This window comes from Pseudonaja textilis, chromosome 4, assembly GCF_049901715.1.
Source record: "Pseudonaja textilis isolate UNSWEBS1 chromosome 4, rPseTex1.2, whole genome shotgun sequence".
In the NCBI taxonomy this organism is placed as follows: domain Eukaryota; kingdom Metazoa; phylum Chordata; class Lepidosauria; order Squamata; family Elapidae; genus Pseudonaja; species Pseudonaja textilis.
The window spans coordinates 25,732,271-25,744,816 of record NC_141993.1 but is presented as its reverse complement, the minus strand read 5'-3'; the positions used below and the strand labels follow the sequence as shown (position 1 = coordinate 25,744,816).

General features: G+C 37.0%; 1 protein-coding gene across 2 annotated transcripts in view; it reads right to left on the bottom strand.

Annotated features, from left to right (window-relative positions):
* The window catches only part of TBC1D12 (TBC1 domain family member 12), a 58,569-nt gene that overhangs the window by 23,589 nt on the left and 22,434 nt on the right, over positions 1 to 12,546 (bottom strand). The window contains exons 3-4 of one of the 2 annotated variants that reach the window (XM_026710487.2): positions 6,999 to 7,055; positions 212 to 327 (exon numbers count right to left, since the gene is read on the bottom strand). In XM_026710487.2, the coding sequence (XP_026566272.1) occupies positions 212 to 327; positions 6,999 to 7,055 (173 nt within the window). The remainder of the gene's footprint in view (positions 1 to 211; positions 328 to 6,998; positions 7,056 to 12,546) is intronic. The other variant, XM_026710488.2, reaches the window with a different exon arrangement.

The window sequence follows — 12,546 nt, the reverse complement described above, 5'->3', positions numbered from 1 at the left end:
TCATTTATGCCCAGAGAGAGAAATATCTGCCTCAAACTAGGATCGAACTCATAGCCTCCGGATTGTGAGGTGAGAGCTCCACCTCTAGGCAACCGCACCAGTATGTATGTATGTATGTATGTGTGCTACAATCCAAACATAATTTACCTAAGTATCTACCTCAGCTTACTTTTTGATCTGACACTTGTAAAAAGAATCCTTAGGGACTTACGATGGTCGATCCTCCAGAATAAGAGCAGTGGTTGAAAGTGGCTCAAATTCAAAATGTCTACGCCTTGTTGCTTGGGGTGCAGGTTTACACAATTTTCCTATTCGTGCTTCATATTCCTAAACAAAATTAAATAATATACTTTTACAGATTTGTAAATAAAAAACCTGCACAGTTCAGATTCTACTTTCTATTGAAATCAAGTGATTTAAAGTTATTTCAGGTTCGTTTTAGATAAACAGCGGTTGCCACGAAGCAGGGCTAATTTAAGATTAAAAGAGAAACGTTGCATCAATGCCACAGAGAAATGCAGTTTCTGACACTTACAACCTACAACAATATTATGCAAGCTCAAAGTTACAAGCAAAGAGAAGGAAAAACACCAGAGAAATAACACTTTCCTAGTTCAGATGAAATAGGAGTACAAGGACCTTGGGTTCACACTTGCACCATTGTCCTCCTCCAGCCTCACTGAGGATGGAGTGAGAATATTTTCCTTTCATTTTATAGCAATTGGACTGAAATATAATACCTGATCTTAAATTCTGATTAAACAAGATAACAATCAAGCGTCATGCCAGAGCACCATAACTAGAAAATGCTACACCATAAAAAATGGTCCACCAAAAAGGTCTTTTGAATATGCTTATATTGCTACAGGTGGTTATTAACTTACAACCGTTTAACTACAGTTAAAAGTTAACAATGGCCTTGGAAAAGACCTGTCCTTGAAGTTATGGCTGTTGTGCTACCCTCTATGATCACATGACCGCAATTTGGACACCTGGTACCCAGCTCACATTTACCACAGCTGCAGTATCTTGTGGTCATGTGATTGCAACCTTCCTAACTGGCTTCTGACAAGAAAAGTCAATTGAGGAAGCTGGATTTACTTAGCCAGCACCTGAGTCGCTTAACAACCATTGTTAAAATGGTCGTAGAATTAAGTCCGGTTACATAATGACAGACTTAACAACTGCAGTGCTGAGAGACCAAAATTCCAGTCCAATTGTGATAATAAGTCAAAGAATACCTGTATATCTTCTACTTTTTGTATGCTATGTTACATGATACTTCAATCTAAAACAAACACAGGTGGTGCTCAACTTACAAACAGTTCATTTAGCAACCATTCAAAGTTACAATGGCTCTGAAAAATGGGACTTATGGACATTTTTCACAGTGCTGACCTCTGAAACATCTCCATAGTCATGTGATCAAAATTCAGAGGCTTGGCAACTGATTCATACTTATGACCGTTGCTGTGTCCCAAGGTCATGTGATCCTCTTTTGCGACCTTTTGCGACCAGCAAAGTCAAAGGGGAAGCCAGATTTACTTAACAACTGGGTTACTAACTTATCAACAGCAGTGATTCACTTAACAACTATAGCAAGAAAGTTTATACAATGAAGCAAAACTCACTTAACTGTCTTGCTGAGCAACAGAAATTTTTGGGCTTAACTGTGATCATAAGTCAAGGACTACATGTGCTTGTTTTATAGCTATCTGGTGGAATCAGCAATTTCTTTTTAATTAAAGAAGTTTGAAGTCAACCTCACACAATAGTATTTGACTAATAGAAATATTTATTAATATCCTAATATGTAGTATTTTTAATCTTAAATAACTGTCAATAGAAATCCAAATTATTACGCACACACCCCAATTCTAAATTTAAATTTATTTCCACCTCATGGGTCTATGGGATGAACCAGTAGCTCAGATAATGGACATAGAACACACACTGATACATTTCTAAGAACAAATCAGCAGAATCAACACACTTGTATAAATGGTGCAACAAAATGCAACAGAAAAAGTGTCAGTGAAGATACAGGTGCAGAGGCTTTCATGGTTTATTAGCAGATAGCACATTCAAAAGGATATTCAAAACATGTTGTGCTAATGTACTATAATTCTTCAGCTTCCTGCACATTATTTTATTTGCTTATCCTGTTAAAACCTATCTAGCATACAGACAGAAAGTGAAATAATAAAATAATTACCCAGGTGTTGTCTATTAGTACTTTTACACTAGCCTTCAAAATTTAAGGATTAGAAAACTGCTCTTTGAAATAACATAAAAATATGAAAGTTGAAATTATTAAATTACTGAATTCTGTACCAATATAAATTCTATACTGTACAGTGAAACCACTGATGATTTATATATTTTAATAAATCAATCGATGTTTAAATATATATTTTAAGGACAGTTAAGGTAAATAACATTTTTTTGATTAAAAAACTGAAACTCAGTTAAAAATGTAGTTTTGGGCACTGTTTTCTGTGGAATCAAAGGAGGGAAAAAATTCTAAACCCTGAACTCCTTATATAGTCTTTAGTACATGTGACAAAATGAAAAACAATCCACTATATGCTTTGTAATAAAAGAGTGCTGTATATTTTAGGTAAAATAATGCTTTAGGCTAATATTGTTATCTCATGACTTCTTTTAACTGTAACACCTGCTAAAAACAGACCAGGTAATGTTCGTGAACTTCAGCTATATACGCAGCAAGTCTCAAGGAATTCAAATATATGAACCAAGACAGTGGTGGGATTCAAAAATTTTTACTACCGGTTCTGTGGGCGTGGCTTGGTGAACGTGGCAGGGGAAGAATACTGTAAAACCTCCAGTCAGAGGTGGTATTTACCGGTTCTCCGAGCTACTCAAAATTTCCGCTACCAGTTCTCCAGAACTAGTCAAAACCTGCTGAATACCCCCTCTGAACCAAGAGGAAAAATATACAATATATTATATTCCCCCAGACTGTGACATACTGCTTTCCTTATTTGACATTTTGTTCTCAAGAAGAAAAATCAAGCAGTTACAAAGCAATGGTTGCACTCATGCATTGTATAATCCAGTTTTAAATGATAATTTTCCAGAAGAAGCTACAGAAACTAGGAATTATACAGATTATGCTAAACCATACACCATCATTTTCAAACCACAGTAGCTAAGGGTACATAGCACATAAATCCAAACCAAGGAAACCACAGGTAAATAAACTTGGTCCTTTATATAAATCAGGTCTATGACTAATACAAAATGATATACATCGTAGAACTGTAAAAAGCTCCCAATCTGAAGGGCAAAATATAAGGCAAAGCACTATAGATGCATAAAAGGACCTGCTGGAAATACACTGAAGCAGCTGCACCTTTAACTGGATTTGCACAACCTCCCTCTTCAACTCACCTAGAATCCCCAGAAAGAACTGAGGAATTTCTGAGAAATGTTATGTGCATACCCACCTATGCTCCAAATCAGGTCTGGCTTTTGAATTCAGATTGCTAAACATTTGATAAGATGTCTTAAACATTTCTAAGAACTAGTAAATCTAGATTAAAATAATAAAACTAATCCACATTATATTCCTTAAATTCTGTTGCATTATGTCAGTCAGATCTTTGAAATGCGGTTGATTCCACAACTGCCCATGAAGATGCTATGAGCAGGATGGGAAGCCGTCCATTTGCTGAAGGTACTTAGCTGTTAAGATATGCTGTAGAGAATCATGTTTGCACATCACAGCTGAATACTTGCTACAGCTTTTAATTTGTACACAGTAAGCATTTCAATTCATATGCTTCATGTCTACTGCATTGGGGAAAATGCCAAGGGGAACAGCTGCACAGCCTCAGCAAGCATCACTGCTGTAGATATGTAGCAGCATCTAAGGTTCCCCTAATTCCACTGAGATTTATTTAGCTTGGAGTTTTTGCTCAAAGAAACTTGGCAGTGTGTTCTCTCCCACTCCCTTTTTTACTTGGGCGGAAAACTATACTATACTGTAAGCATTCAGGCAGGAAATGTCTTGGTTTTTTAATCTCCATGTGTTTTTTACTCTCTTAGAATTCTTAAAGCTGTTAGTCCTTAAACAGACATATTGGATTCCTTAGATTAAAAAAAAAAACCTCTATTTTTACGACCCTGTAATCCCTTAATTGGGGGAGAGTCAACTGGATGGAGCTGAGTGTTTACTAGCCGGATGTCCTTCCTGATGCCATATGGAGTTTGCAACAGATATCTTTTCTTTGTTCCCTAGGAGAAAAATATCTGCTGCTACGTAGGATTGAACTCTCAACCTTCCGAGGAGAGGGCTAGTGTCTTTACTGCTAGGCCACCCCACCGCTCAACTGGATTCCTTCATTTAATACTCAGGAAATGGACAGTTTGCTAATTCTGTCTTGTTTCATCAAAAGCTTTTCTTTTATCCATTACCTGCTGGAAACAGACATGTTCAGGAGAACTGATGGAAACCCCAGTTTTTGTGATGTAAACCATATAAATACACAGTTTAGAGCAGGGGTTCCCAACCTGGGGTGCTCGACGATATTCCAGGGGGTGTGAGAAAAGTCCAGGTAAATAATAGGATATTGGCTATATGTTGGCATTTTTATTTATTATGCAATGGATTAACTTTGTTTTCATTTTAGAGTTAAGTATCGTTATTTAGTGGCCGTCACATACATAGCTGAAAAGATTCAATCCTACCATATATTTAACGCGTTCAGTAGTTCTAAAAGTCTAAATTTCAGGGGGTGCGAGGTTTGAGTGAAATTTCTTTAGGAGTGCGGAGCGAAAAAGAGGTTGGGAACCACTGGTTTAGAGGAATTCTGAGCCAGATACTAATCCAATTTCTTGCACCATAGACCCCATTCTGTATGATCCTTTATTGTAAAATTGAAACTTGAGTTTGAGTTCAAATGAGGAATTCTAAATTTATTAAGTATTCTATTTAATATACTAAAACAGGATATGTCATTCTTCCCAGAACAGAACACAATAAATTTCTGTCTGGACTTAAATGAATAATTAAAACCAAAATCAGATCTTCCTAAATACGAGGCAGTTAATTTCAAAATTTGCACTTCAGAGAGAAAATGCTGGCATTAGTAATCAAAGAGACTTTGGTGAATATTAAACAGGAAGCCTCATAAAAAAAAATAATCAGAACAAAAGCGGGCTGCATAGCCATGGATATGGCAACATACTTCCACAAAGAGGAAGTGAAGATAACTAAATGGAGCAACAAGTCAATCAACATGTCTCCTTTTTTGTAAACAATAGGGCTATACTATGTTTCAGATGCACTAAGCTTTTCAGATAGTGCATGCACATCTTTCTTTGCAATGTGCATGCAAAATAACTTTATTCTTTTGAATCCAAAGCACTAAGCAGTCCTAAGAAGAAGCATCATTTTAAAACATCTGATAAAAGAGAGATGCCCTCGTCAAATTCACTTCTTGGCAGCTACACAGCATATGTACATAAAAGGTCTGTCTGGGTTTTCTTTTTTTTAAACTTTCCAATCTAATCTACAGCTCTATGACTTCTTCATAGTCTCCAATTCAAGTCAGGCCTCTTATAAAGATGTTTTTAAAAATACTATTAGGACCCCAACTACATGCTATCATTACTCCACAAATTCCCTGGTTCTTCCAGCTTGTTCCCAAGCTTATTATTTTGGCTTCATGAAGAGTCACAAAATAAGAAAAGCCATCCAAATATATACAGGATTGAAAAACCAACTCAACAAAGGCAAAGCAGAGAGTGAGGAAAGGAAAATATCACAGCAAAGTTGAGCTCCCTTGCATTTGTAAACATACAGTACATTGACATAAACCCAATTTATTTTCCATTCTGATGTATCTTAATTGGAATAAAATACATAATTTTTGTCAAATATAATGAGATGACAGTAACTCTTATACCATGTAACTTTCTATTAAAACCACTGACAGCAATTAAATAGAAAGGGGCAAAATATATTAAATAGCAGTTGAGAATATCTAAATACTGAATTTACTGAGAATTCAAAGCAAATTTATCAAAAGGCTAGACTGATGTGTGGTTTAGGATATTAGGAAAATTTTAAGACACTAGTAAAACTTTTACGACATTAAGAAAATTGCTACCTAATTGCTTAATTTTCTACCTAATAAAATAGTCACAGTGAAAGCTGTAACTGCCTCTAAAGAGGGCAAGAGCAGGTTTCTAAATAAAAAGCTAAGCCTAGTTGTTCACCATCCCATTTGTTATTACATCCCCAACTGTGATATATGGATCATGTTATTAGTTGTGACTCATTCTTTGTAATTAAAAGATTTATTTTGTAATTAGTTGCTGTATGATTTTTTTTAAATAAATAAACCATTTGCTTCTGAACCTTTGAACCTTAAGGAGAGAACAATTATACAGCTACACTGGAAGGAATAAACAGTTTATATAGGAATATTTTGTATGAGCCCAGATGATCAAAGAAACAACTATTCTTTTAGCATATTTCTTCAAATTACAAGAATAGAACTAAAGCCTTTAGCAATTTCAAGTCTAACATTCTTTTTCTTTTAGCAACTCATTTAAATTTGTTGCTGGAAGATTTCAACATTCAATTATATTTAAAGTAACAACTTTCATAAAGCAATGAGATTTTAAAGCTACTGAAAATGTCTATACATTTACACCAACAAAATAAGTTGGCCAAATGTATTATGCAGCAGAATCAACTGAATATAAATGAAATTTATATATTAAAGCACATTTCAACTGAACAGTAAAATTATGTAAACTTAAAGAGAAACAAGGCAGTTAATACCAATATTTAATATGAAACAAAAGCAGTTAATATAATTCCCCTTTTTGTTAATGGCATTTAATGATGATGTGTTAGTACTATTCACTCATATTACTATTATGTAATGTACCTTGTATTTCAATGAATGCTACGAAGATCCTAAATGGCATAGAATGTGAAAGAAAAATATTAAATTTCATACCCCAGTGTTTAATAGACTGAGTGTAGATACTGATGCAACAGTGCCAGAACTTTCTTCCTAATGAGAAAAACAGAAGTAGATCCTTAGAGAAACATTTGACAATCATTAACATATAGCATTACGCATGCAAAACTTAGCTTTTCCTTTATAACCTAGGTACTGGTAAATCAGATTAATGGCTCAAATTTAGCTAGCTGAAGTTGCCTATATATACCCAAAAGTATGCCAAACACCAGTCTAAATTCTGAAGTCAAAAAAGCAATTACGTAAACTCTAACACTGGCAGTTATTATAAAAAGTTCTAGCTGTTCCAAGACTTCATGCGAAGAGGTGTGCGTGCCTAAGGAAGAGCCATACTATGCTAGAATTCTAAGTTCTAGATAGATAAAGAGTGAGATGTATAGACTTCCTACAAGTTTTATCTTTGAATCCTGAAGATTTCCCAAACCCAACTATTATCTTTAATTCTTTCAGGGATTTGGCTTTTGCTACTGCATAGCTAAACTTTTCTTGTTTAATTATACCATTCATTTAGGAGTCTGTAGGATTAATGTTTTTTTTTTAAATAAATTTGATAGGTTTAAATTCAAATTTGACAGTGTCTTACAATTTCCAAGATTTCAACTACTTCAAAATATAGGAAAACATTCAGAGGGAGTCTCAAAGATATCTGCCATTTGGTCATGTAGCTATCCCATTTTCATTCTCCAAAACTAAAAAACCAGTCTAGTCTAAAATCACAGCCAATTGCCATTGTTTAAAAGTCTCTTATCAATTATTTATTAACTACCTTTATTTCCCATATCATAGGCTCTACCAAAATGATTTTCTGTAAGGCACATATATTTGATCTATATAGAGAGTTTCAACAGGGATACATAATTAGGGAATATCACCACTTGTGTTGCACATTCTTTTTTTTAACCCTTATCGAATTTAAAAGTTCACTCTAAAATATTTACATTTGTTAAATCTATTTTACGTTCTCTCTAAGATTTATAATTGAAATTTGGGAGTTGGGAAGAAAGTCTTCTCAGCTAGAGTACCCTCATTTACAAAATATCCCCTAAAAGAACATGTCTGGTACTACCAGTTATCTGTTTGTGCCATCTTCCTTCTCCCAACCATTTGCACACTTGCATTTTATGGAAAAATTGAAACTGTTCTTCTATTTCCTGTGTTACCGGTTGGTTTTATTTTGTGTTGTTGGGACATTTTTTTTGTTAATGAGTAGATAAAATGCACACTAAATATCTATTATTATTAAATTGCTTTAGTGGTGGTATGATTAATATACACAGAGTTCACCATGGAAGAGGCATAACAAACGGTTCAAACTGCCAAACCTGTATGTGATGCAGCAGGATATATTGATATGCTGATAATGGATTGATATATTGTAAACCTTGCCAGTCTGGTACAAGGAGGTATGAGCCACAATTTTTATGTATTTAAAACATTTTTTCTAGCTCTCCATCTTCTAATCAATTCAAGTTAATAACTCTCCCTCTCCTGGACAGCACCTTCCAATCAAAATACTGACATATTTCCAGACATCACAAGACATACAGAAGCCAACAATTTTTGTTCCTTCTCAGAAACTGAAAAATAATCCCAAAAATCCTAGAAGGCCGGTTGAACTGAGATACCAGGAAACTTGATAGAAAATACCCACTTCTATGGATTATTTGCTCATAGCTTTGAAAGCCCATTATGTGGGACTAAGCATTTCTTCTGTACTGCATCAATATATTTCCAAATTAGGGGGAAAAGCTTTGCTTATTTAGAAGTAACATCACTACACAGAATCCCCTTTATATTAAAAATAACCTGACCAAAATATATTTATCAACTCCAATTTAACTGAGGTAATTTAAAATCCAGAACTTGGGTATACAAAGGATAGATTTTATTTTACATTGTTTTCCATGGACAGCCACAATGATCTTAACCTACTGGTTCTGAAAATGTCTTGGTTTCAGAAATGATTGGCCATGAACCTAGAAATTACTCTCAAAAACCTTGAGCCCCAAAGTTAGATACTGCCCCATGCTAGAGTAACCTAACGCATCTTAGTTGTTCTAACATTTTCTCAAAATTAACCAGAAAAACCTGTTTAAAAATCACCAAAGAATATCAAGCTGTATATAGTATATTAAGAGAAGTATAATTGTAAGAAAGGAGACACGTAGACATATTTAAAAGGGAAGCAGAAAAGCTGATACCAGGGATTTTCAGTTTCACCCACTCAAGAAGAACTTGGAAGCTCTAAAAAATATACCATATTGATTATAATTCTAGGGCCCTTTAAAAAAAAGAAAGTTTTCTTTTCAATCAGTACTTCAGTGCTTAGAGGTGACTGTATTTTAATGCAGTGAATACATACGGAATGTTTGCTTCCTTTCTATAGGAGAGATTAAAACAAATGGTTAGATGAAAATATTTATGTTCTGGCATAAAAGACCTTTACTGCTAGATTAAAAAGAACATTCGTGGACAAAGAGCATAAGCAAACAATTCTGCTGTTTATGTTCTTGCTAATAGTAGGCCAGAAGAGATGATAAATCAGAGATCTCAAGCCAAAACACTTCATTTCTATCCTAAGACTTTCCAAAACAACTTTTGTAATATCAAGAGTTATCAGAAAGGGAGGTAGAGTTAGAAACACCTCTTCCCAGCAGGATATTCTTACCTTCTACGCCACCCCTTTCACACCTATGATACTTCCTGAGTCATGCAAAAAGTTTGAGTCTGGGGATTCCCCCCGCCCCCTTCAGAGTAACTTCAATATGGAGGCTCGCCCATTTTCAACGCAGAACAGGCAAGAAGAAAACTATGGAACAAAAGTTTACTGTTAAAGAAGAAATCCTCAAGTTTGCTGATGATCACAAAACTATTTTTGCAACTGTTTGGATTCTGCCCATTATCCTGACACAACACGATCAAAAACTGTTAGCACTTCTGAATTGCTAGCTCCATTTGTAACTGATATATGCAGAGACATAAATCTGGTCTGCTTTCTACTCTACTGATAATAGCACTATTTAGGAATAATTCACATTTTTAAGACACCTCTGGTTTTCTGATTTTTCTCCAAAGCAGAACAAAAAAACCTCACTCTATTTGCAGACAACACTGAAAAATAATCCTGGCTGTATATAGTCTTGGACTTACAACCATTCAATTGTTTAAAATTACAATGGTGTTGAAAAAATGGACTCGTGACCTGTGCCTGAAGACATTGCAGCATCCCTGCAGTCAAATCACCAACATTCAGGTACTTGGCATCCCACTGCACTTATGACCACAGAGGGTGCTTCAACTCCTCCCACCCATCTATTCTGCCCCCCCCCCCCATCTCTACCCTTTTGGCCATCTTGTACCCATCTTGACTTGTGGGGCAGTCCCCAGAACTGCCTGGCTGTGGCCCCCAAAAGCTTCAGCAAGTGCCAGCAAGCATTCTGCCTTCTTTCCCAGGTCTCCATATCAACCTTTCCTCTTTTGTATTCAGCACCTTGCCTGCTGTCTCCTTTATGGACCCATTTCTGTTCTGGCCAAAACCGTACAGTTTTTTGGGAAAGGTTTGCAAACACAGGGTGCAGCTTTAGTCGTTTTGGAAATGGGGAGGGAAGAAAGTTACTGGAGAAGCTGGGACTGAAAAGGGACACCGCAAAGGCAGCGAAGAAGGGCTGGGCGCAAAAGGCTAAAGGTTGGTGCAGAGAACTAGGAGAGAAGGCAGCTGGGTGCATATATGCCTACCGGTACTTGCTGGGGAGAGAAGGAATGTCTGCTGGCTTGCTTGATGTACCAGGCTTGCAGAGTGAGGGTGCAGAGTGGGGAGGAGTTGCAGAGTGACCAAATGAACAGAGCTAGGAAGGAAGATAGGCAGGTGGGGGGAGTTGGAGGCAGTCCCTGACCATACTGAGGCTTGGGATGGGAGGGACCACACCTGGAATGGCTTGATTGGGATGGGTAGTCACTTATCGACCCATGATTCTCAGTTAATGACAGCATCAGAGAGAGAGCCAGGGTTGCCAGCGTCAGTGCAGTCCTGTGACACCTCGCATTTCTGACTTACAATAGAAATTTCAGTCTCAATTATGGTAGTAGGTTGAGAGCTACTGAACTTTTCTACTTCTCATTAAGCATAAGTTGAAAGAAAAAAGTTGCTAAGAACAATTTCTCTGCCTTAAAATGTCAGAGCTGTCTGTGAGCTTGGAAATGGCTTGAAGGAATGCAGTTCAAAACACATACGCAGCTTGTGTACCAGCTTACACGTTTAGAACATACAAGGTTTAAAGATAAATGCAACACCAGCACAAAACCTTAGTAGAAGACTATAATATAAATAAAGTGTTGTTGTTTACCTAGGCAAAATTCAAGTTTGGGCTTTTTAAAAAAGTTATCTTTTACAGTATTTTCACTACTGCATCAAGGAGACCGAGGGTAACATCTACACCAAGGTTGAACCCAGGCTTACTAGTGATCGAAGTGATCAAGAGTCAGTATGGCTGACGGCTGACATCTTTGCTTTCTTTGAAGCTCACTAGCAACTGCCATGACCAGGGGGGAGGGGGGCACTTGGGAGGGGTTCAGTGCTGAAGGTATGAAAGGAAAGCTATGGGAAATCGGGGAGTATGGACACTGACAGGTCCTGGGAAGGGAATTTACTACGCCCTGGGGCACCAGGTCCCCAAAACATCAGAACAAGACTCGACTGGACTATTCTCCCAGGGGGGGCAGGGTTTAGGACTTTGGGGATTGCTTTCAATATATGATTTTCGCGCGGTTTTTCTTCAGAGCTTGCCTTGCTCACCCTGTACTCACTCTCTAGTTAAAAGTACTTTTTCAAGGGTTGTTCTTTCCTAGGGAACAAGCTAGGGCCAGTCTGACAATGGCCTAATAACACTTAAGGAATGGAAATCCCTTTCAGTTTTTTTAGGGTTTACATCTTTCTTCCTTTCTCAGCCTAAAGCCAAATCCCCTCCACAAATTGGTTTTGCTCAGGCAGATCAGCCTTTCTTCACTCTGCATTTCGTGTTTGTGAATGTGCTATGCACTTCCTTACTTGCTTAACAACCTGAAGGTTTTTTTTTTTCCTGAACTCAGAGCTGTTCAAGGAATAGGTGGCTGCTGTAGCTAAGGAGGCTTTTGCGCAGCTTCATCTGATACACCTATTGCATCCTTTCCTAGATGAGGGGCATTCATGCTCTGATCACCTCATAGCTTGACTTTTGCAATGTGCTCCACATGGGGCTGACCTGAAAGACCACCCAGAAGCTTCAACTGGTTCAGAATGCCTCGGTATGCCCGTATAACACTTCTGTTTAACAAGCTGCAATGGTTGCCAGTTTGCATCTGGGTGTGATTCAAGATGCTGATTGTTACTTATAAAGCCCTATAAGGCACAGAGACTGGTCATTTGAGGGAGCATCTGTTTCCTTCAGCATTTAAAGGTACATAGCAGATTCCTTCAATTAAGTTATGTTATCTACTGGAATCATGGAAGCATACCTGCCCTATGTAACTAGCTTTTCTCCAAGATCTG